This window comes from Durio zibethinus, chromosome 8, assembly GCF_047325235.1.
Source record: "Durio zibethinus cultivar Kanyao isolate XHJ-2024 chromosome 8, ASM4732523v1, whole genome shotgun sequence".
Taxonomy (NCBI): Eukaryota; Viridiplantae; Streptophyta; class Magnoliopsida; order Malvales; family Malvaceae; genus Durio; species Durio zibethinus.
The window spans coordinates 22,151,158-22,177,097 of NC_143169.1; the positions used below are offsets into that span (position 1 = coordinate 22,151,158).

A 25,940-nucleotide genomic window follows, 5' to 3' on the forward strand; every position below is an offset into this window, starting at 1 on the left:
TGTTGGTGGGTTATCTTGGGCCCTGGCTTGATTTCTCCCCATATGTTTTTATTTAATATTTGAGATTATTAGAATTTAAATTCCAAAGATTGAAATTAAGAGTTCAAGTATTTTACCGGTTGTTTGGTTGTCAGTACTTTCATTTTTTTTTTTCATTTGATCTGGCATGGTCCTAAAAGAAACTTGAACTCAAGGGCATCAAGTAGGATTCCAAGTTGACAATTGCAAAGTTGACAATTGCAACAACAATGTATGTGGACCAGCACCAAACATCATTCTTTTCTTGCCTCCAATGGGGATAATGCAATTTCTCAAAAACCCTCCATTTTTGTTAGAAAGTTGATTTTCAGGCATTGATTTTTTTCCCATTTGGGTCCACCTCCTCGACTACATATAATGCAAGAAGATTTTTCTTGGGGGCCTAATTTCTCCATTTTTGTCAAAAGGATTAGGGGTTGCCCTGAAATATGTGCCTTGGTTGCATATGACAAATGTTAAACCAAGAGGGTGGTCCAAAAAATATTTCTCAACGCGTCATAGTGGGTGGCCCATAAGGGCAACAAATAGAAAGAGCAGCATTTGATGATTCAATTCAACTCCTTTGGTTGAAAAACCATCACATCAATTACTCACATTAGATTGATTCCTCTAAATCTTCCATTTCTTTCTTTGGTTATAGCTAGTAGCCGTCCTTGCCAAATTAGGATCCTAGCTGGCTAGCTAGAGATAAATAGGCTATACCAAATTGGGTTGAAATTTGAACGTCCCTTCGTGTGTGTGAATAGGCGCCTTATCAAAAATAACCTAGTGCTATGAACTATTTTGACATTTATGTTTTTTTTTTTTTTTATATATAAAAGATATCGTAGTTAGAAAATAAAAAAAATTTAAATATTTTGATTTGAAATTTTATATTTATTAAATATTAATTTTAAAAATAATTATATAAACTTAATTAAATTAACTTATAAGTTCGACATTTACTACTATAAAAACAACATGCGACTAGCATGAAAGGAAAGCATATTGTGGTTTTCTACACCTCATATGTGATTTAACTTTCTAGCTAAAATATTTATTTTTTTTATTTTTTTGAGTAAAATGAATAATCCCTTTATTTGACGGTCGGATAATTAGATTACTAAAAAAATGTTAAATATAACAAATTTATAAATATTTAGCCTATATAAATATTATACCATCAAATACTTTAGCATCATTTCTCCTTTTGTAATTGGTTTTTTCATGATTGTTTATGTAATTAATGTATTATATCTCTTCTTTAATTTGATGAAAATAATATATCAAATGTAAATTTTTTTTCTTAAAGCAACAATTTTTTAGTATCAAAGGCGTTGCTCTCGTGAATAGTAAAGCTTTATAAATGCGTGAAATGCACCAATGATTAATAAGTTTCATTGGCACCACTGTAACTTTTTTAAAGTCTAAAAAAAAAAAAAAAGGGCATGTTATTAAAGTTTGATATGATGTTAATTTCAAAATGTTAAAATGTCTCTCCCAAAAATCTTAAAGTCAACTTAGTCTCAACCGATATCACTAATTTAAGATTCATAGTTGATGCCTTCATCGTTTATTTTATTTTTGTGCGGAGATTCGCTTTGAAAATATTATTTGTTTTAATTAAATATTTTAAGATTTTATTTTTAATAAAAGTACGTTATAAGTATAAATATAAATTTATATATATAATATAATAGATTCTTATAATATTTTAATGTGATATTCAAATGTTATATTTTATTATTTATTTATTTTTTAAAAAATAATAAAATATAATAACAAAAATATTAACAAACAAAGTCTTTTAAGTAAATGATACATCCAATTTAATTGTTTACCTTGCAAGATAAATGTCCATTGCATGCTCCAGTTGAAATCTAAGATATGTGGTCAAACACTACAAGAAAACTTTAAAAAGCAAAAAACAATGTGCTCTCAAAATAAATATTGAATCTTGACAAGTTGCAAAAAGAAAAGGGGACATTGAAATAACAAATAATATCCTAGTGAAGGTGAGAGTTCAATTTTGTCTAGCGCTGGAAAGAAAATATATATATATATATATATATATATAAAGTAAAATAAAACATATAGGGCTTGAAGCCTTGAACTATGGACATTGGACTTCCCATATCTTCCCCCACTCCACCATATTCATAAACAGCTAAAATGTGTCAAATCTTTTCCTCATCAATGGCATACTAACAAACACAAATATTTAAAATACACACACAAAAAAAAAAACTATATATAGTCAAATTCCTCCACACAACACTTCAAAAATGGAAAAAAAAATCAATAAAGCCTTGGTTTAATAGTTAAAAAAATTTAAAAAATTTGAGTTCAAATTTTATTATACGTGAATTTAACTTAATTTTATAGTAAAATTATTTAATTATATATTAATTTATTAATTTATTAATTTAAATAATTTAATTTAATAATTTCTTATTTAAATAATTATAATTTTTATAATACTTGTAATTAAAAAAAAAAAAAAACCTTTTTTCTTCTATTATAATTCGTTAAACATTTACAACCACACAACAAGGAAGAAAAAAACTCCGTATAAATTGAATGCTATAATTTATAGCATTGGCATCCCCAACATTTTTTTTTATAATTCAAACTCAATTTTTTTAATTTAAAAATACATATACTTATCATCGAATTAAATATAAAATATACTTATTTTATATTCCAATGATCGAATGCTACCTAACAGCATCATTAAGTACTACAAAATCATGCAATTATCTTCACAACTTCAGATTTTATTTACCATGATAAGCACAATTATACAAAAGGTAGATTAAAAAAAAAAAAAAAAAGAGGGAAAAAATATATTTTCTATCTCTAGATTTCTCTACTGAAAACTTGAAGAACCTGGAGTGTACATAGCAAGATCAGGCCATCCATTGCTACCGCCACCACCACCCAAATCACGCTCCCCGTTATTATTGCTCTCTCCTAATCCCGGATCCCGAACCGAACCCTTATCCATTTCACGATCCGAATCCAAATTCCCTCCAAAATCACCCGTTTGTACCGTTCTCAAACCCGACCCATTTTGATTCAACCCTTCTAGAAGGTTCCAAAACTGCCCATTCGACCCCAACAGCGAGCTAAAGCTCCCACCGGTGTCCAACATTTTCCTATCTTGATGATCAACCGACGAGACAGGCATCCGGTTCTGTTCGGCCTCAGAACCCCTGAGTTCTGAACACGAATTCTGAATCCCTGAGTTCAAAATAAACTGCAGGGGAATCGTCGATGGTGTTGCCGCCGACGGTGGAGAGGGATCAGGAAGTTTTTGCTTTGGGGTTGGCTCAGGAGAGGGGTTGGGCTGGCGTTTGGAATTGTTGGTGGAGGAGAAGGACGAGGAAGAGCGTTTGGTGTTCTTGCGGGTACCGCCACCAACGGGGATGTTACGAAGGGCGCCGCCTTTGGTCCAGTAACGTCGGCAGTTCTTGCAGAAATGGCGGGGCTGAGACAAGTTGTAGTTGTTGTAGTAACAGAATTTAGTGTCGGTTGAGTCACATCGCGGGCATTTTAGCTGCTCTTGCTCTGGAAAAGCCGGTCTTTTCATTTGTTGAAAACCCGTCGGGTCTTGCATTTCGATTAATTCTTGTGACCTCGAAACGAGTACAAAGGATTACCTTTTTGGATTTTGGAGGATCAAAAGGACATAGCTTTTAAGCTCAAAAGCATCACTTTTTTGATTGAATTTAATGATAAACTTTTGTTTCTTTGGAGAAAATTGGATTCGGTTTGAGCCTTGGGGATCTGAAAGCGGTGTTTTCGTTTCAAGGAATCGAAGAAGGCCAAGGTGGTGAAACTAAAAACAAGACAAAAAGGAACGATATTTTTGTTTTAGGAGATATTCAAACACATGAACTCTTTTACCAAAAGCAAAAACATTCAACCTCCATCAAAAGCTGAAAACCAGAAACCAAAGCCAAAGCCAGAAGAAACGACTACGTTAGATTTGAACTCTGACCAGCTTTGAATCAAGGAAACCTATAGGAGAAAGGAGGAAAAACACCACCTGTATTTGTCAAAGTTGGTCTTGTTTACATAACATAAGGAATTCAAAGTTTGAAAGATCGATGTGAAAAGAAGAAATCCTTGTGTCTCTCCGCGTGAAAATAATCACTTGCCTTCAAATAGAAAGACAGACCAGACACCGCTCTCTCTCTCTCGCTGGGATTTGAGATTGGCTCAAGCAAGCGAAGCTTGTTTTCTTTTCTTTCTGGACAGACCCCACAAAAGAAAAAAAAAAAATCAATTAATCTATTAATTAATTAAAAGTAATCCCAAAGCTCTTTATCGAAAAATGTTCGAGAACAGTACCCTTGAATATTGTTATGGCAAGATCCCTTTGGAAATGTTGCTAGTGATCTTGTTTTACATGGGTGATCTTGGACTGATTTTTCTATTCTTTTTACAAAAATTTTATGGGTTGGAGAGAGGAAGAAATGTCAACCAGAATGATTTTGCCTTCATTCATTTTTTTCTATTAAAAAAGTCATAATTTCAAAATAAAAAAATTATAAATATTTATAATTAAATTTTAGATATATTAAATATAAATTTTTAAAAATAATTGCATGATTTATTCGAATTAAGTGTTGAGTTCATTTTCATTAACTTTGACCGTATGATTAATTTGATAATGAAATTGTATAGTAAAAAAAAGAATTGTTTATTTTTCTCTTTACATAGAGATTTATCAAAGTATGCACTTAAATTAGAAATTTAAAACAGTAAAAAGCAAAAGACAAATATTTACCAATCAAATAATTAATCAATATTTATTATAAATATTCCAAAAAAAACATATAAACATCTCAAGCTATATAAAATTATGGAGTAAACAACTTAATCAATCACCGATTTATTGATAAAACATTAAAATTTTAATTTTAATAATTAAGATTTAAATTACGATAATTTTTAATCTAAGAGCAACAAAATGGCACATTTAATACGCTATCTAATTAAAAAAGATGTTTTTAATACCCAAATAATAATGAAAATGAAATAAGAAAACAAAGAAATAAATTTGAGAAAGCCTAATTAAATGCCAATTAAATGAAGGAAAGTGAGCGATATGTATAATCCAACTCTTTAAATAAATAGGGAAAATAATACATTTTTTTAGATATTTGATTTATTCATAAATTTAATTATCATATTTGAGAAATTATCTAATGCTTTATTAGTGAATTTTAAAATTGTTGTAGTTTATTTTTTATTTTTTATGTAGTTTTTTTCTTTTTACTTTAAATAAAATCTTCATTTAAATTTTTTTTAAAATTTTATCAATAAAATTAAAAATTGGTCACGACCTGTTATTGATATATTTTAAAAAATAAAAAAAAATATGTAATAGTATTGTAAGAGCACAAGTTTAAAGCACGATGTTCAACAATAGATGTAAAGTAAATTAGCAATAATTTATCAAGTGAGCCAACTAAGCCAAGCCAAGCCAAAACAAAAAAAAAAGAGAAAAGCCAACTCTCCGAAGCCTGCGTTCATATAAAGCAAGTTCTACCTGTGAGGGCCGTTTATTATGTCCCATGTATGTAGCAGAGTCGTGAATGTAGGCATTTTAGCGTTAAGGTGCCGTCACCCCGTGCAGTTGCAAACGTCACCGGCAACACGTGGCGGCACCCCACGACCGATTGCGAGCACTTCGGGGCTGCGTGGGGCGGTGAGGTGTTACGGTAACAGCTAAATCCGGAGAAGGGAATTTTGAAGCGTGCGAGTTGGGCTCATTTAATCCGTACTTTATCGGTCTGTCAGTGTTGCCAACGAGTCCTGCACCGACATTGGTAAAAGTCCCTTTTTACTGAGTGGCAAAGTGAAATGTTGTAGTCACGTGGGTTAAGGTTAAAAAGACAAGGTATTCACAATCTCAAATTTAATTCTTCACTGTTAAAAAAAATCACATTATATGAAAAATATTATATGAATTTGATAAAAATTAAAAAAATATATTATATATTATATATTAATATAAATTATATTATGAAAATTTTTGTATTTTATATATATCTAATATAAAATAAATATGATATAAATTTATTAATTATTCCATCCATTTTTTAGTGATATTAACATGTAATAATTTTTTTTCTATTTATGTCATAATTTTGTTTATTTACAATTAACAATAATATGTTAAACTTATAATTTATTAAAAAAATAAAATTTCTACTCAATTTCATTAAAAACATTTTCTTTGACATTTTTAACAATAATATATATTCATATACACCAAAAAAAAAACATCAATTTTCAAGTCATTTTTATTCAAACCGAAAATATGGACTCTTAAGAAAATGGAAAGATTATTGGTACTAGGGCCCATCTCAAAATATTAATATTGAACGGCTATGATTAGGCGAATGGAGACGTGGACGGATAGGATTGCATCGAGTAGGTGAGTGTAGAAAATGATTGGAGAAAGGGACTGTGGCACGAGAGAGCATGATGGGAAGTAGGGCCCAGTAGGCATGATGGTGGGGCCCAAGAGGTCCTGTCCGTGTCTTTCCTGAATGTAACACGGCTTCGAATGGCGTCCTAGTCCCTGAAATCTATCGTCCGGATTGATTGCTTGTTTATTAGGGTTTTATTTTGTTATTTATTTATTTATTTTTAAAAATAAAAATATCTCATACATCAGTAAGATAAAGTTATGACAGCCGCCGGAGGAGCGAGGGTTGGCTCCGTCACCTACGATGGCGGCGAAAACGTTAACAGAAATAATCTTATTGTGCCAGTAATGATCTCCCCACCGAAAAACCTGGCAAAGCATTCAACTCCAATCAGAGCAGCCGTGGTAGAATTTTCAATGCTCCATACCATGCTTCCTTGGTCTTTAAAAATTGTTTGAGGGAGTCAAGCTCTTTCCAGGATGCCTCGTGTCGTCTAGGAATACTGCATAGACATCATGTAGAACATCAAAGAGGTGAGCGAACGACCGTTGGATTGTTTATCCAAATTTACTGTCACAAATGGAACTTGGCACTTACAGTCATAAATAAGTAAAGGATAATAAGACTTTGTTAAGGAACAAAGCCTCATTTTGCACCATTTTAACAAGTTTTTAGGCCTTTCCAAGCAAACTGATCGAGCTTCATTTTCACCTTCTGCACCCAAAAGAGATGAAACCTGTCCTATCTGCAACTACAAAGGTTATTGTTACCTAGCATTTGTTCCATTGGAACCTAATAGAAATTTTGTTGAACTCTCCCACACTCGCTAACTTACAGTACAGGATCATCACCAATTGGTGATACAGGATCATCACCAATTGGTGGTATCCAGTCAAACTGAAGGAAATCAGACCATTTATTAGTCAATAGGCAATAATATTTCTAAGAGTTGGATGCTGAAAATCATAACATATGATCTTACTTTAAACAAGTTGTTTTGAAGAAAACACAATGGATTTTAAACCTGGAAATCATACATAGTCGAATTATGCCTTGGATCTACAGATTTGGTTTACTAGAAAAAAAAAAAAAAAGAGAGGCAATTAACAAGAAAGGATTAAAGACCTTAATTCTTATCAGCAATCTAAAACACAGAACCGATCTCTGTTTCAAGACCTAGTATTTATAATTGAATACCAAGTTACCAATAAATATCATTGTTGCTCCTGTTTCTCTTAAATGACCAGAAGTTCAAGGGATCCTGGAATTTATCAAATACCAACATAGGATGTCACTGCTACAAATTTATCCAATACCAACACTTTTTTTGACCAATGGATCAAAATTAACACTTAATCTGGTAAAAAATAACATTTTAATCCAAAGGTACCTGGCAATTCGAGTATAAAACAATTGATTTGCTAATAATTAGCATGTCTCTATGCTAGATGGTTCCTGGATATATCGCTTGGTTTTCTCCATCAACTCCTTGTAGTAAGAACCTCCATTTTGAGCAGCCTTTTTTTGCAGCTGTTGGAACTTCGACGCCATGCCATTTCCTAAAACGAAATCAGAATATTGGATCAAGAAAATGCAGTAGAATATTAGGAATCCGCCAAAATGCCTACTACTCTAAGAGAAGCCAACACAAACTAGCCTTTTAATCTCAATAAGTGCAATTGTTTTATGCATACTATAAAAATACTGCATAAAAGAAGTTAATTGAATGAAAACTACAACCTTAAGGTTGAAAGTATAAAAAAAAAATTGTTTGACTTCTTTGGTTACATTAGATTCAGCTCTCTTGTTCCCTCACAAATTAAAACAAACCCAATAAGTAATTTAATTTAATTGATTCATACAATCATTTCAAAAAATAATATCCGATTGATTTGAGATTTAAATATTAATATTTATAACTCATTTCCTTAATCCCAATCTCCTAAGTAATACTGAAAAAGTGACCATTAAAGTTTCAAAATAAATAATTTATATAGTGTTTATTTAGCACTTTCATAGAAAACTATTTCTTTCCTTTCTTTTTCTTTTTATTTATTTATTTATTTATTTCCCATCCCTTACGTTTCTTAGGTGCCAAACAAAATGCAATGCATTAATCAGAAAGTAGGCATTTCTATAGAAATTAAAAAAAAAAAAAAAAGACAAAGGAAGAACATAGATGAATGTAAGCAAATTACCTTTCAAGTAAAAAGACTTGTTTCTTTTTCTTTTCAAGTTTTAGGAGCAGATGTGAACTCTCTCAACCTTGTGAATTTTGAAAGAGTGACTTTCACTAATATGAAGCCAAGAAACAAGCGGAAAGTTCGTTGTTTACCTTTGACTTGTTTTTGAAGTATTCAAATGCAAATGGTTATTAAGTCATTTTTTCAGATACCATATACATACATACTCAAGGCTTTGGATATTTCACATTTGGGACTTCCCAATTTCTTTGTTGGCTTCCTTGAAAACATCATCAGGCAAGTGCATTGGGACTTGGAAACGTCCGTTTGTCGATCTTAAACTGACAGAAAATGGAAACTTACGTGATTTACAAATTGGTTTTAACATACTTGGGAGGAAAAGATAAAATTTTCTTCGAAACTTTAGTTGTTAGTATATATATAATGATTAGTTCTAATCAAATTTAAAGCGGGTTTATAATTGAATGTCAATGAGGACAAAATAAATAAATAAAGGGGGACTGACGGGAAAAAGAACAGAAACAGCAACCTAGTTGCAAATACAGAATATGCTTTTCACCAAATCTTTAAGTTTTGGTAGCTGGAATCAGAACTCAAAAGTGACTCGGCAAATGGCAAACCTGGTAGCAAAAATCAATTGAGAAAAAAAAAAACCAAAAAGATACATTTATCTAAACCAGAGGATGAGGTTCCAAACATGACAAAAGAATCAATAAAAAAATGATGCACTGCAAGTTTCAACAGCTCCTTCCCACCAAAGATTTTGAGTTAAAAAAAAACTACATTGACCTTAAAATCTAGTGGCAAAATATTGAACATCCTTTAGTTTTGTTGTAGGAGAGCTACAATCACATTTCTTCTAACTTCAACCCAACACGAATCTAGAAACATTACTCCATCTTCTACTTTATAAGAAGATAAGGGAGGGAGTAAAAAGAAGAGAAGAAAAGGCGAAAGGAATTTTTGGGGTTTGGGGGGAGAGGGGGAAGGGAAAAAGAGAATCAAGCTGCCCACCCGGGAAGAATGACAGGTTGCTTCCTCATGGATCCGTGACAGCTATTTCTTGACCTTGATAATATAGGATGTGCTACGGAGTTTAGGGGCACAGCGAAGTGTGAGAATCAATGTAGCTTTTAACTCACTGGTTGGCGGGGAAGTGAAAGGAACTTTCGCCATCAGCAACCCAAAAAAGTTAACCAAGCAAATACATTTCTTCTTGGACCATCTTTATGCATAGTACATGTACAAGCTATTTGCAGCAGCACAAGCAATTGAGTGTTCAGTTGGGTGCCATGCTAGGTGCAGCAACTTTGTTGTGAAATCAAAAGAATTTCCATTTGCATCAACTCCAGGGGTTTCTGCTCCTGTTATGACAGATTTACCAAAATAAAAGCATTTGAGAACAAATCAAGAACTGAAAGAATTAATTTAACTTCCCTCCCTGCACCCCAAGGAGTCAAGCAAGAAAGAAAAAATAAATCAAAAGTTAACAGGTAGTAAAAAGGAACAAATGAAAACCAGATCTCTACCTCGTCTGACAACACGTGTTATACTGCTTAGGGATCTGGAAGGCCTTGACGGAGTCTGAACTTGTCTCCTGAAAAGGCATAGATGTTTATAACTACTAACATTATTACAGAAATCATATTTCACAACACTCTTTATCTTTGACTCTGCTTGAGTGAAAAATTTACCTCATTGGATTTTTGCTGGCTTCCAAAGTTGTTGCTTCGGTGCTTCCAGGGTAACAACCAAATACACGGAATAGATTGCTGAGATCACAGGGGGAAATATATATATTATGATACATGGAAGAAGATAACAACAACAACAAAAGATGACAGACTTATTCTTGAGAACGAACCTGTAGGAACCTGTAGCCACTCGCAATCCATCACCACTTAGGCAACACTCAAATTTGTCAAAGATTGAATCATTTTCATACAAATCACACAGCTGAAACAATTAAAGAATGCCATAATCAGCTGACACAACACAACAGAAATATGATTAATATAATCTCTTTTAGAATATAGAAATCATACCTTAGGTCTTAAATATTCATGAACCTGGAACGTTGCAACTGGACCTGAATCCATATTGATGTCCCACAACTGACAAACAAGTGATATGTAATCAAGTTAGATGACAAGTCCTAAGATCCCCATTAAACAAGTATGCAAACATCAAATGTACATGATAAGAACACAATCAATAATCAAGTTTAAAACCACCATCAGATGTTCTACAGCTGAAAGGAAGTGGGACCTGTGGTGAAAATTTTAACAAAACAAAGTTGATAATGTTTTAAATATAACAATATTAAGAAAGATTCAATTGAAGTATGTTCAAAGATAAAAACTGAAACAAAATGGCATGTGATTGATTCAAATAGAGAATGAGGAAGGGAATAACAAACAGCAATTTACTTTAAAATCATTGAACATGTATATTCATGCTCAAATACTGAATAGAAGAAGCTATCATACATTTACCCTCATCCCCACCTTTTTTCATGTCTTCATGATATGCTCCCTACAAGATAAACAAATTGTTTGCCTATCTGAGTCCTAACCAAAATGGCAATGAACCAAATTGCTCTTTCCATTTTAATCACTTTGTGTTAAATGTTTACAAACTAAAATCTTTATCAGAAAGATATTTGCAGCAGGTCATTAGAGCTTCATGCTTTCTGCATATTATGTCATACCAATTGCAAACAAATCCTTGCAATGTCTTATGGAATAAGCTGACAGATAATGAAGTCAGGGATTAAATGAAACATAAAGTCCTTGCAGCATACTTAAGAAGAATTGCATAAATAATGTGATACTCATTCAATGCAAGAGTATAATTATATATTGATCAGTAGGAAAAACAAGAAAAAATAAAACAAGCAAAACAAAAACAAAAAGAAACAAAACCAAAACCTTGAGAGTCATGTAATCACGGCTAAGTATATATCTTCCATCCTTTGCAAATTTAATATCTGAGATTGAGGCAATTATCTCTGTAAAAAATGATCTAGAACCAGGTGCTTCAAGTTCTTCAAACCTGTTGGCAGCATGGTACTCATTATTCAGAAAGGATACTGAAAGCAAATAGCAAATATGCTATCACATATCAGTATCTATAGCAGAGTCTTTTAGGAGGAATGTTGGTAAATTCAGCAAAAGAAAAGAAAAGGGCAAAACACTTACAATTTAGCGTGAGAATCGCACAAAGCTGACTGCCGCAAATCAATGAGGCGAATTGAGCCCTTTGAACTACTATATGCTAACATATTACAGTGGGTAGGGTGAAACTCGGCCGATGTTATAACCTCTGAAAAGATAGACATAACAATAGTTCAGACCTCAACAAAAATTATGTTTGAACAAAACTTGGGAACATAAAACAACCTCTGAACAAACAATCAATGTAAAGGGTCGTTGATAGTGGCTTGTAATGGAAATACTTCCAATAATTTATCAAACAGCACTGAAGTTGCAAATACTTTTAGAAGTGAAAGCAGCAGAGGAAACTACCAGTATGCTAAGAGAATTACCAGTTAGATCCTCCATGTTTGCAGGCTTTACATCAACAATATTGAAACTTTGATTACTAATTTCCAAGTTCCAAAGATTTATTCGCAGATCATCAGCTGATATAAAAGTTTCGCCATCACTAGGGGAGAGAGAGAGAGAGAGAGAGAGAGAGAGAGAGAGTATCAGTAGATCTTGGTAAATCAAGCTAATGATGAAAACTATTATAAATAAAATATAAACAGCAGACAAGCCTGAATGCAAGAAGCTTAAATATTACCATAAGGATTTCGAAACAAATTACATGAATAAGAATAACAACATCACGGAAAACATGAAGTGCATACAATCCAACTTCAGGCAAGAACTAGAAAATTATGTGATAAAAGATAAATCCTTCTAGATGCAAATGTTTTAGTATGAGCTAAAAATCTAACATACTTCCAAGGGTTGCATGGCTTATAGCATGTCCAGTTGATACAGCCAAATTATCATATTCTAATGCAAAATGAGACTGTGATGGCTCAGAGGCCTAAAAAAGAGACAAATCCTAAAGAAAGCTCCATTCATAGCATTTACATCGTATGGTTTAGAAGTTCTCCAGTGTTCTCAAGATTATTAATCAGCCTTTCATTCTAATGCATGAACAGTATCCTCAGAGACATTTCACAATTACAGCTTCTTGCTTGGACATGACAACACAAGAAGTTCAGCAACAGAACTTGTTGCTTAGGAAAGCAGGATTCACTATACCATTACTGCGTTAAAAAATCATACATGATCATTATAACTAGTGAAATCCCATGCCTTGACCAAAACACAAAGTTTGAATAGGGAAAAAAAGAAAAAAGAAAAAAAGCCTAATCCATGCCAGTTTTAACTTTCATCTCCAATCTAGAACTTAGAACTAGACCACATCACTTTCTCAGGAGATACCTCAGCATGATACTGGGAAGGACAAAAAATCAACAAAATATAATACATAGAGGTTAAGCAATTATCAGACTGAAACTCTTTATAACAGCATTCAAGCGTCCAAGACAATGATGGATTTTCTTCCATCAGAGAAGAAAAAAGTAAGATGCATGGTTTCTACTACATATTATCCAGGGAAAAAAAAGTGTGCTTCCTCTTCATAGGTTGTCAAATAAATCCAAATATATAAAGTCAAAGCACAATAAAATTGTAATAAAAATAGAAGAAAATAGATACCTGTTATTTGAAATAGAATTGATGTGATAATCATGAGCATGGGCATATACCCTTCGACATCTAGCCACTAGGTTGGTCTCCTGACTTGTTACCTAGATATAATAAAACTTAAAGGTCAGACAACAAAAAGGTTCATGATTATTCACCAACAAAATCCTAACACCCTTCACTAACCCCCAAAGCATTAAAAAAAAAAGAAAAAGAAAAAGAGACAGAACAACCTAGTGGTCTTCCAAGGATATGGTTCTCAAGGCCCCAGTCATCCAAAAAGATGCAGAGACGAAAGTGGCAGATTCTAGATGATAATATATAACTGGACAGAACCTAAAATCTAACAGTATATTCTACATAAATGCCTAGAGGTGCAAAATTAAAAGAAATGATGCAAAAATATAATATAAAATGCTGAATACTCAATCTCATCTAGTAATGTCAACAAGCAAATATCTGTCATTTTTGGGATACTCAAACTCAGCTAGGAATGTCAATGGAACGAATATCCGTCATTTTTTAAATATCCGTGTTCGTATCCAAATCTGTTTAATATATATAATATCTGAATCCGTTTAAATTTAATATCACTATCCAAATCCAAATCCGTTTTAATAAATATTATCTGTTTAAATATCCAAATCCATTAAAATATTCGTTTATTTAAATTCTTTGTCAAAATACAAAATAAACAAGAATTTGATTTAAAATTCAAGTTCACTCTTAAGTAATAATAAATAAAAGTTATTTTTTAAGATCCAAAACCCTCTACAAGTATAAAATGTTATATATTTTACATATGTAAATGGGTAATAAATTCGGATATTGGACATTCAGGAGATATCCGTATCTGCTCTGAATCCATTACAAATATTAAATCATTTATCCGAATTCGTTAATTATTCGTTTATAACTATCTGAATCCGATATAAATGAATCAGATAATAACAGATATTCATTTATTTACTATCCATTAACATCCCTAATTCTCATTAGCCGCCACCACCAAAAAATAAGAGATAGAGAATCATGGGCATTGTCCCTAATTCAGTTAGACATTAGAGAATAAGTCCTATACAAACATCTGGTCTTACAAAGAAGTTCATCACCTTACCTTGCACTTCAATAAGCTTTAAATAAGTTTTTAATATCCTCCCTAGCCTTGGTCATACTAAAACTCATATAGATCAAACGGTATTTTATTTTTTTGCCTAAAACTTAATCACAGTGAGTAAATAAAATGATTGTGTAGAGTACAACTACCACAGGTAAATGTAAAGATGAAAGGCCTCCTGGTGGGAAAGAAAAGTCATTGCCCAAATAGTTGTAGGATCTGTCAGGGGAGCATCCATTTGCAAGACATGGTTTTGGGTTACTTGAATTACTTGAACATGCAATGCTTCCATTTCCTACAGCTTTTGAGGGGTCCAAATTCATGTCAGAAATTTTCTTGACCTTCGTTTCTTGTACCTGTTACCCTCAGACAGCAGACAAATAAGTGGCTATAATGGCAAGGAAAGAGCTATCCACAAATCATAATATCAGTCGTTAAGTATGCTTAACACCAAACGTTAGAAGAATAGATAAACTAAAAGGAGACAAATTACCAAGTGTTTTTTACTCTTGCCTAATGATTTCATAGGAAGTATTTTATAGACCATTCTATCCATGCACTATGAGCAGTGCAGTGCTTTTACAGAACATATTCCATTATATATGCATAACATACTAAAACACCACCACTACTTATTGCAAACAAAGGGATCAGATGGGCAATCTACAAGCAAACTGAGAGACATATAGTTAAGACAGAGTTACAGCAGAAATTTCCTCCCTACCTTCCAAAACTTGATGGTTTTATCATTGGTGGAAAGGACAAACAGGGCACCATTGGCTGTTTGCCACCACCTGATTTTGTTGATTTTTTCCTCTATTTCCAAGCTCTTGAGGTAGTCAAACTGAAAAGGAAAAAAAAAATCAAAGATAGAGCACAAAAATCAAGCCCAGAGGGAAATAAGTGTGTCTGTGCATATGAGCATGTGCATGTATCATTGCTTCAAAAATTGATGAGAAAGCACCTCAGGCTCATGGCTCTGGAACTCCGTCTTGTAACGAAACTCAGGGTGCCGACTAATTGGATAATCCATTCTCTCCAGATCCCTTCTTGATACACCGTGCTACAATTGTAGTATAAGAAGTTACTATAAAGTTGCAATAGAAAATAACTAAAGGTAATATATTAACATAAGCAGAGGTAGCAGAACCCACATCCTTTGTATCTGTCCTCTCAAAAAGAACCACCCGGCCCCCACGGTCACCAGTGGCAAGATGATCCCCAGTTTTATCAAATTCAATTGCTGAAATGATATCAACTGCAGGAGGAAACAAAAATGCTTAAGAAAATACAATTGTACTGCCAGTAATAGTAACAGTAAAATTTGTCAAGTTTGTCTTTCTATATTGAAACTGCATCACTTGTGAAGAAGCCTCTCAATAAATCACAACTCTCACTCTCTTGACATACCCTTTTTTTTCTACACTACATCTCTCTCCCTGAGAAGACAAAAAGGTTACAATTTGATAAAATATCAATTAATTCTGCACTACAAAAAAAATCCACAGCCATTGTAATGCACATTCTGATAGTCCTTGCATCACTGTTATTTGATAAGCTTAAGAAGAAAGTAATTGTGGCAATGATATGCTTAATTTGGAGTGGCAATAAGAATAAGGAGACAACTACTAAAAGGTGAGTGAAAGTGAGTATCACAAAGTCCAAAATAGTTCATTTCCGAGAAACATTCTTGCCAGAGACTCTATCATTCATTGCTTTTCCAGGACTAAAAATAGAATTTGGCAATGTTTAGCTAAACTATGAGTTATTGTTGACAGAAAAAAAGTAACAATTCCACCATAATCAACAACAATGTTTCTGAAAGCAATCCATCTCTCACAGAATACAACCTGAACTTCTTGCCATGCATGACCTTTTCATATTGCTATTCGTATGTGCAAACTGCTTCAAAGACAAATTCTTAGTAGAAATATTCATAGAGGCTGCAAGATCTGACCTACCTAGCTTTTCTAGAAGCAAAAAGACATCCATGCCAGCCATCAAATTCTCCACCTACTCTCTGTCCAAAAATCCATGATTTAAGCCAGCTAATCACAGCCACACTTTTTGGGTTACTTTTCAAGAATTAACTTGAAAGGACTTTTAATCTTAACTGATTAGTCTTATAGACAATAAACAGTTTATTATGGCTACTTCCTGCAACAAATCAGGAACTGTCACCTTTGGTATCACTGAGAATTCACTGTGGGCGTCCCCTTCATTCATTGCTCCTTGCAACATTATGTCCTTGTGTCACGGGTCGAGACTCAAGCTCCGAACCCGTGCGGCTCCGGGACCCGGGCATTCACCCTTCCGGCGTCCCGAATCAGCCTGACCGCCACGGTTCACACCCTTGTGAGGTATTGTCCGCTCTGGTCCCCCCTTGGCCTCACGGTTTTGTCCTACAAAAGGCGCCTCACAAGGCGGAGGTGGTGTGAACCCTTTTATACCCCAGGGACCCTCCTATTATGTTCGATATGGGATTCAGGACTCTTCCTTAAGTCTGTGACATTCTCCCGCACCCAACCTCGTGACGCCCTCGTCACGGAAGCCGGCCACCCTGCCTACCTCCCTTTGAGGTGCTCGGCGTGGATCGAACGGTATAGGGTTGGCTCTGATACCACTTGTCACGGGTCGAGACTCAAGCTCCAAACCCGTGCGGCTCCGGGACCCGGGCATTCACCCTTCCGGTGTCCCGAATCAGCCTGACCGCCACGGTTCACACCCTTGTGAGGTATTGTCCGCTCTGGTCCCCCCTTGGCCTCACGGTTTTGTCCTACAAAAGGCACCTCACAAGGCGGAGGTGGTGTGAACCCTTTTATACCCCAGGGACCCTCCTATTATGTTCGATGTGGGATTCAGAACTCTTCCTTAGGTCCGTGACACTTGCACGTTATTGGTCTTTTTTATCATACGTAAATGAGCCATCTTGGTTCTTAGACAATTTCCTAAGGTATTGTTCTCCATACTTCTATTTCAATCTTTCACAAATTCGTCACTTTTCTTAATCATTGGCTCCTTAGGATGTTATCAATGTAGCCAACCAGCTATCATCTGCAGTTTCTAACTTTCCATTCTTATCATACTAGCTAGTTCCTATAGTGTCACCAAACTGAGCATCATCAAGCTAGTTCTATCACTTGTTCATCAGAGTGAAAGGTCTCTGTTCATAAGTTTCAGCAGAAATTATTTACTTTGATTTTTACCTACCTTATACAGGATTGAACTCAACTTGTTAAGCCAAGTTTCACTATTGAATTAATGAAATGAACAATATGAATTTAAATTCAGTATCTAAAAGGGCAAATATCTACCAATCAGTCAATCACTGAACTATATCTTTCATAGAACCACCATACACTCTAATATCATTCAACTCATAATCTAACCCGCTTTCTGTCTGTCCCATTTGCTAGAAAAGTTGCCCTAATATAACTCATTTGTATTAGAAATAAACCACTGCCAACTAGATCCAGAAATCTGTAAAAAGTAACTGTCTTTAACCCCACCATACAAATACTAAACTCATGCCACAACAATGTTGTCATCCACCCGTGGGTTAAGACTTAAAGCGACAGAAACTCCTAAAACACAGTCTATCTCCATCCTAATAGAGTGATAATTCCCAGATTCAAATTTCAGTTCAATTCTTAATACTATTAATCAAATGCCATGCACTAAATACCCCACAACCACAAAATGGTGCAAAAGATTATTAAGATCCAAACCACGGCCATTAATTTAATACTAAAGAAAAAGAAAAAAAGACACAACTTTTTTGTGCAGGCACCATCACTAACTTCACCAAGTTCACTTCCACACTACCTTTCTTTCTCACAAAACCACTACCCAGAAATTTTTCAAAGCATTATTTGGATACAAAGCTACTATATTTCCCAAATCAAAGCCAAACAAAAAAAAATCACAATTTTTTCTCATATCCATTAACCTAAACAACAATTACCCAATAAGCCATGATCCCAAATAGATCCACAACACCAAAATAAACCCGAATTCAAATAGAACCAACAAATTACAGATTGGATATAAAAAATTACCTTCTTGAACTTCTTCTCCAGCGGTTCGTTCACCAAATACCTGAGAGAATTTCCAATCCAACGGCTGTGGCGAGCCCGTCGAAGCTGCGACCACCTCATCGCCTCCGTTCATTTCTTTCTTTTTTTCTAGGTGTCTCTCTCTGTATTTTTCACTGCCGGATAATCAATCGAAACAACGGAAAATCCAACGGCCTAGATTTCACCACACTCCCAGAATCAAATCAAAGATCGCATCTTGAGTTTTTCCTTCTTTTTTCTTTTCCTTTTTAGGTTCGAAAGGGGGAAAAAATAAAATTTTGTTTAGATAACTAAAATTCAACCATTGATGATAGCCCAAAGAAAAACAAACAGAGACGGGAGACCCAAAATTTCTCCCTCTTCTTAAAAAAATTATATAAAAATAAAAAATAAAAACTTTTGCTTTCTTTTTCTCTCTCTCCCTCGGGACGAGAAATTTGGGATTTTTAGATTTCTTAAAGTATTAAAATGACTGAGTACAAAAAACAATTACACTCCCTCTTGCTCTAATGTCTACTTCTCTATCCATAAAGTAAGTTTTTTTTTTTTTTTTTTTCTATTTCATAATTTTTGTTTGTATGATAAGATTACAGGTCTTTTTCAATCTTGACTGTTGGTTTTAATTGGTGATTCGTTGGAGAAGCGCCTGGGAGCAAACGCGTGGTACGATAATTCATTTGGTGCGATTGTATCGTATTTATTTTGTTTTATATAAAATATAAAATATAAAATATAAAATTATCAATATATATTAATTTGAGTGATAAAAAATTTAATTTTTTAAAATAAAATTTTAATTTTAAATTTTATTAAATTCGATTCAATTTAATTTCATATCAATCAAAATTTAAAATAATTTCTCGAATATTAAAAGATCTTAAAAAAATAAATATAAAATTATAATGTTACATTTATATTTATACATAAAATAAAAAATTATATTTTTATTTTTATCAAAATTTTAAATATATCATTTTATATTTTTTATATTATTTTTAAATCATATCACCTTATTTTTAACATTAAGTGGTGTGATCTAATATTATTGTCACTGATCTTATATCCGATGGTGAGTTTCGGGATCGTTCGATTTAATCGGACAGTGAAGAGATGAAGGGAGAGGTTGGGTAAACTTTTTTTTTTTTAATGTATTTCTTTTCTTTGTTAGGAGGTTTGATGGAGATTGCATGCCCAAAAATTTATACGAGAAATTTTTTTTTATCTTTTATTTGTTGTTAAATGTTTTGATAAAATGTAATTAAATTTATTTGATGGTTTGACTTCTGAGGTTTTGTTGAAAATGAATTTGTAAAAAAAAAAAAAAAAGAAAAAAGAAAAAAAGACAATGACCAATTATAAACAGTTTTAGTGACATAACATGGACAAAACTTTTTTTGATAATTTTGTGGGATATGTCTACAACAGTAATGTCGGTAACCAGTAATTCCAAAATTTTATATAATTAAACATGGGAAAAGCACTTTTAAGCTATTTTTACAAGTGGAGTTTTTTAAATATTTATAAGGTAGAGATATTATATATGGTTAGGGTATTTTTAGTCGATGTGGGTATCAATTATTGGATAGGAAATTCACTAATGGATTTTTTTTATTACATTTATGTTTTTTAGTGGCACATTTAGACAAAAATAATAATTTAAGGAATGAGTGAAACTTTTGATCTACCCTATGCTCATAGGTTTTTGAATTTAAAATTATGCTTTCTTAGTTCAATATGAATAATTTATTACCAAAAAACAAATATGAATACAGGATTATCATATGCATGCAATCTCTTAATTTTGTTTATAAAATTAAAAAATTTTATTATCAGTATATAAAAAATAAAATTTAAATATTAATAATGAGTTTTTCAAAATATGAACATATAAATAGATTAATAATATTATTGTTCATCGTAAAAAAATAGAATAATGTGCCAAATAAAACCATAATCATGCCACTAGAATACTGTGCTATGGGGAAAAAAAGTATAAAAGGAACATGTACCAAAAGATTACATCAACCATCAAATCGAACACAGTGAACATTCATGTTGTCACAACAAAAAGTCTTCAGAGTCGGAGGTGAAATTTGCTTCTGGATAAGGACCCTTCTGCAACTCTTGAGACTTTCCACAACTGCATGGGGCCCCCAAGCAAGCTACCTTTCCAAGAACATTCCAGTAAAGCTAAACTCTGATGAGAGAGGCTGCTTAGGGCCAAAATGATCAACTTGTCACATGTCCAATTTGCAAAGAGATTAGCCCAGGTTTAGTCCTTTGATTTTCCTTTTTCTTTTTTTCTTTTTCTCTGATCTTACACATGTTGGTCAGATAACATAAAGAAAAGATAGCAATTTCTCATTTTATTTTCCCATCCAAAACGTCTATATCAAGGTTGGCAATTGCATTTCTGTGGCATTAGTTTTTTTTTCCATGCCAATTAACGTGTAGCAAGTAAAGGCAAATTTACAACCCCACAATTCCTGTCAGCATCACAATACAATTTTTTCATGTTTTGGGCCTTTCCAACATATTGGGTTCTACCACAAAAAAGGCCAACCTCAATTATGATCACCTGATTTTGAGTCTCACACCTGCCCTTCAGGGCCGGGGTTTGAGTGAGCTATTTCATCATTGGGTTTTGTTGGTTGGCTTAGAGGCTGCAAAGGTTTGCTTCCCAGGCCCCATCTCATTTGTATGTGACCCAATTCAACTTTCCTAGGCAATTATCTCCGATGCCACAGGCCATAGCTGATTGCCCCACCTAAATTACATTTAACTCCACCCATTTGGTTATCAAAGTGGAAGCTATTATCATCTTCTTGACCTAATCATTAAGGAGTTTTTAAAAGAATATAGAGATTTTGGCTTCGAGGCTTCTTCTCCTTCACCATGAGTAATTTTCATCCACTATACAAAAAAAAAAAAAGACTAATGCTCGATATTGGGCTTAGTTTCAAGCTATAATGGTGAAATTCCTATATTTAAAGAATTTTCTTTTGATTTAAGAGAAAGAGAATCAAAACCCTGTTTTTGGAGCGTAAGATATATGCACTTACTATTTGAGGTGAATGTGATTTAAAAAAATTTGAATCTTAGATCTTGATGTTTTAAAATGAGGCTTGATAATTGTTAGGATAAGTTGAAATTGTTACAAAATTTTCGAGTTGGAAACTTAAGATTAAAACTTTAAACTGTTAATTGAAACATAATAATAATAAGTTATACACTTTAAGATGATGAAGCAAAAGAAATGGTAACAATGTAAAAATGGAGGTTCTCATCTCTAGTTATTAAATAAAAGTTTTTCATACTTAGATGAACATGATAAATTTTTTTTGATTAAAAAAAGATCACAATTAGAGAATAGAAGAATAGGTTAAAGGTATTGAAATTCAAACTTACTAGATTTTACCTCTTAAAAACGGTTGTATGAACTAATTGAGTTAACATACATGAAATTACAGAAGCATAAATTTTTAGCCAATTTAAAACTATCATATAAATCTTAAATTAAAAAAAAAAAGAGTTAATATCATGCATAATCCTTAAATTATAGTGAAATATTTAATATGATATCTGAATTTTAAAAATCTCTAATGTTGTATATGAACTATGACTTTATTAACTAATATGATATTCATCACTAACATTATTAGTTTCAAATGATGACATATGATGTACAAATAACTCTTTAAGTATTACATTAATCATTAGTTAACAAATTTATAATTTAGTATCACATTAAAAATTTTTAAAATTCAAATATTACATTGAACATTTTATAATAATTTATGAGTCATTTATAATATTAATCCCAAAAAAAAAAAAAGTTTAAACCTTAGACTTCAGACTCCACGTTGATTTCCACCAAAACAATGGGAAAAAAAATAAAAAATTCTTATCATAGTTGGAATGCATGAAATAAATATACTAAACATAAAGAGAATATATGCCTTTTAATTCATTAATACATGTCATAATATATAAATTCGTAAATCTATAACTAGACTTAACAAGAGAAATTTTTACCAATTTTTTATTTAAGTGTGATTGATCACCTAATGAATCTATCCTTTTAAGAAGCTCACAAGCTTAACTAAGGATACCTAAAGAATAAGTTCTGATATACTAATCAGAATAGAGTTTAAGAGTTCGGTTATATATGGGGAAGATTATAGTACCCCCATATACCCATCCAAAGGATGGTATTATTTTATTTTAAATTATTATAAGGTCCTGATTCAAATGATCTTAAATTTTAATGTTGAATATTGGAAATAACTTTTAAGATTCTCCATAAATCTGGTAGAATTCTTAAAAATATTTTCTTACCTCAAGAGTATTCAAGAATCTCATTTGTTTTCTTGAAGAGGCTTCGTCGTCAGAAAAAAAATTTAATCATTATTTTTATTTAATTTTTTTTATTGAAAATATATCTTATTATTCCACCATTTGGGCTGAATTAAAAATATCTTCTTATCTAAAAATTTTTTAGATAATCATTCATTTGTGATTACTAAAAATTTTATCTTTGAAATTTATTTTTATTTTTTATTTTTTATTTTTATTTCTAAATTTTTCACCGTTTAAGTTTATTTAGAAATTTTTCTTGAAATTTTATTTCTTGAAGTTAGAGATTTCTTAGGAAACTTGTCATTTAAAATTTCTAAAATCCTCATCATTGGGTAGTTAGTATTTAATTCCAAAATTTTAGTAATTTTTTTATTTTTTAAAATTAAAAATAAATATTGATTATTATTATTAAAATTTTATCTAAATTATTCTACCATTTGTGACAAATTTTAAAAAATTTCTCACCTAAAAATTTTATAGAAATTAACTTTTTACAATTTCTAAAAATTCAATAGTTGGATAATTAGTATTTATTTTCAAATAAAAATTATTTTGTTTTATATTTTTTTTAATTTTTTCTAAGTTTTCCTAAATTTAATCATATGAAAATACTTTAAAAACAAATACAAAAAAATAAATAAATAAATAAATAAAACACTAAGTAATCAACTCAGCTCTAGCAGCTAAATGGCTCGACTGGAGACATAAATAGCAACTTTAGAGACGCAACTTGATGTGGCTAAGCTCGACTTTGGGTTTCAGTTGTTAGAAGTAAGTCACGGTGCTACAGGTCGGGTCACCCACTGAAAAATGCACAGATCTTAAGACTTGCTTAACCTCCAAAATGCTGCCATTTAAGCTTAAATATAAAAAGGCTAAATTTCTTTTTTTTTTTCCTTCAAATTTCTCTTCTTCTTCTCTCTTTCCTCTTCTATTTTCTTTCATTTTCTCTCTAAACCAAAAACACCAATTAAATCTTAACTGAATTTTGAAAATTTTTGCTAGAATCTGGATTGAGTCATTAAAAATTTATCGATTTCTAAAAAACTAACGCAAAAAACTAGGAATATCATTGAAAACTGGAATTGTTGCCAGAAAGTCACTAGAATCTTCATAGGTTGCTAGAAAATTTCACCAAAAATTGGGATTTCCAAAAAAATTTCAAAAATTTGTTTTTTGAAACCAAAAAGTCCTCAAAAAAAATTTCGTACTATTTGGCTACCTTTCATGTAGTTTTTCTGCCTCGATAATTTATGTTTTACTATTTTATGTGGGTCTGTATTTATATAGTTTAAATTTAGATAACCCTAAACCAAAAAAAGTTTTAATTTCTTTTAAATTTTAACTTTAAATTTTAAGTCAAATTCAAACTCTTTAGTCCAACTCAAACTCTTCAATCTAAACAATCAAGTTTCACACAAATTCAATCTCTTGATTTTTTTTCTTTTTTCTTTTTCTTTTTTTCTTTTTCTTTTTTATTAACAAAAACAATTAAAATCCCAATATCTAAACAAAGATTTCAAATCTCTTAAGCACATGAGAGCATTAAATTTATATAAGAAGAATGACACCTTGTAGAAATACAATTTTCTTTAAAAGAAATGCAGAGTAAGCCTCCATTGATATTGTTTGCCATTGACGATATTAAGGTTAAACCAAAGGGTCGTCTTCCATGTGAACCAAACTTCCAGCTGGTTTCAAAATTGCTTTCAGGGCCCAAGAGTTGGAGGTAGATTGAGTGTAGCCAGCAACTGCTTGAAGTTCAAAGAGAAATAAAAAAAGAGAAGAAAAAGACAACTTTCAGCCTTTGGGCAATTCACAAGTTTCTGACAATCATAAAATTAATCCTTACTCTTAGTTTTGGATAGTTTTTAGATTGGACAGTGACAAGATTACATGTCAATTCAATTTTTTTTATATTCACTTATTTAAAAATTTATCAATAAATTTATTAATTTTATTGATAAAAAATATTTTTAAAAAATTTAAAAGTGTTCAAAGAAAAAAAAAATTATTTTCCAAAAATTTAAGGTGTCTATTACACCATTGGAATTCGCCTCAGCATGCCATTTCTATCACCCATATCTTAATTATAAGCCATTAGGTTCTAAAAAAATGGAATTGGGCTACCATAGCTGAGTAACAATTAGCCATGACTAGGGTATTAAAGATAGAGAGAAAAAGATATTAATCATCAATAATATATTAAATTATTGAAGTATAGAGCTGGATGGATGAAGCAGGCTCTAAGGAACATGTCCTAGGCTAGCTAGGGTATCATATATGAAATGGCTGTAATATTGCCTAAAAGGTTGGATGCATCATGCATGCATAAAATCTAATATTGTCGATCGCTAAGCATTATGAATTTATGATATCATAAAATCAATGTTAAAGTCTTACTCAACAGCCTAAGTATATTAAATTTGGTCATCATCTTCAATATGATAATTAGAGCTAGTAAACTATTAATTAAGACAGAGAAAACTTCCCTCAAAAAAAAATTTTTTTTTTGCATAATACCTCACAGTAATTGACGTAACAAGGGGTAGGTGTCACGGACCTAAGGAAGAGTCTTGAATCTCACATCGAATACAATAGAAGGGTCACTGGAGTATAAACGAGTTCACACCATCTTTTCCTTGTGAGACACCTTTTGTAGGATAAAATCGTGAAGTTAAGGGGGCTAGAGCGGATAATACCTCACAAGGGTGTGAATCGTGGCGGTTAGGCTGATCTGAGATGTCGGATGAGTGGATACCCGGGTCCCGAAGCAGCGCGGGTTTGGAGCTAAAGTCTCGACCTGTGACAAGTGGTATCAGAGCCAGCCCTAAATCGTTCGATCCACGCCAAGCGTCTCGAGGGAGGTAAGCAGGGTGACTAGCCTCCGTGATGAGACTCCGTGACGAGGGCGTCACGAGATTGGGTAAGGGAGAATGTTACGGACCTAAGGAAGAGTCTTAAATCACACATCGAACATAATAGAAGGGTCATTG

The 25,940-nt window shown here is 32.4% G+C and overlaps 2 protein-coding genes and 1 long non-coding RNA gene across 5 annotated transcripts; 1 reads left to right on the forward strand and 2 right to left on the reverse strand.

Moving 5' to 3' along the window:
• Nucleotides 1-2,774: 2,774 nt before the first annotated feature.
• LOC111278570 (uncharacterized) lies at nt 2,775-4,482 on the reverse strand. Its single transcript, XM_022865170.2, has 2 exons — nt 4,375-4,482; nt 2,775-4,273 (listed from the first exon to the last, which is right to left on the reverse strand). The coding sequence occupies exon 2, from the start codon at nt 3,635-3,637 to the stop codon at nt 2,888-2,890; it is 750 nt and encodes a 249-aa protein (XP_022720905.2). The 5' UTR covers nt 3,638-4,273; nt 4,375-4,482; the 3' UTR covers nt 2,775-2,887.
• Nucleotides 4,483-4,940: 458 nt separating this feature from the next.
• Nucleotides 4,941-7,121, forward strand: LOC149517623 (uncharacterized). Its single transcript, XR_016344044.1, has 2 exons — nt 4,941-5,929; nt 6,431-7,121. It is a non-coding gene; the product is annotated as an uncharacterized LOC149517623 (long non-coding RNA).
• Nucleotides 7,122-9,305: 2,184 nt separating this feature from the next.
• Nucleotides 9,306-19,171, reverse strand: LOC111278972 (serine/threonine protein phosphatase 2A 55 kDa regulatory subunit B beta isoform). 3 transcript variants are annotated; one of them, XM_022865772.2, is made up of 14 exons: nt 18,568-19,171; nt 15,664-15,767; nt 15,474-15,572; nt 15,234-15,353; nt 14,659-14,865; nt 13,405-13,496; nt 12,216-12,334; nt 11,869-11,992; nt 11,599-11,722; nt 10,714-10,782; nt 10,533-10,624; nt 10,363-10,440; nt 10,198-10,265; nt 9,306-10,032 (listed from the first exon to the last, which is right to left on the reverse strand). In XM_022865772.2, exons 1-14 carry the CDS (start codon nt 18,677-18,679, stop codon nt 9,896-9,898), a joined length of 1,545 nt encoding a protein of 514 aa, XP_022721507.2. In that variant the 5' UTR covers nt 18,680-19,171; the 3' UTR covers nt 9,306-9,895. The 3 variants fall into 3 exon arrangements, with proteins under 3 accessions (XP_022721507.2, XP_022721506.2, XP_022721508.1); XM_022865771.2 differs by having other exon boundaries at nt 14,656-14,865; XM_022865773.2 differs by lacking the exon at nt 14,659-14,865 and having other exon boundaries at nt 18,568-19,169.
• Between the last annotated feature and the right edge of the window lie 6,769 nt (nt 19,172-25,940).

Bases quoted from the DNA above. Each gene is read 5' to 3' on its own strand.
- LOC111278570 (XM_022865170.2), bottom strand. From the start codon at position 3,637: ATGCAAGACCCGACGGGTTTTCAACAAATGAAAAGACCGGCTTTTCCA.
- LOC111278972 (XM_022865771.2), bottom strand. From the start codon at position 18,679: ATGAACGGAGGCGATGAGGTGGTCGCAGCTTCGACGGGCTCGCCACAG. The intron at 13,497-14,655 runs GTTGTACTCTAC...TATTATATCTAG, and splicing joins CTTTACATTTACCTGTGGTA to GTAACAAGTCAGGAGACCAA. The intron at 10,266-10,362 runs GTAAATTTTTCA...ATGCCTTTTCAG, and splicing joins GCCAGCAAAAATCCAATGAG to GAGACAAGTTCAGACTCCGT.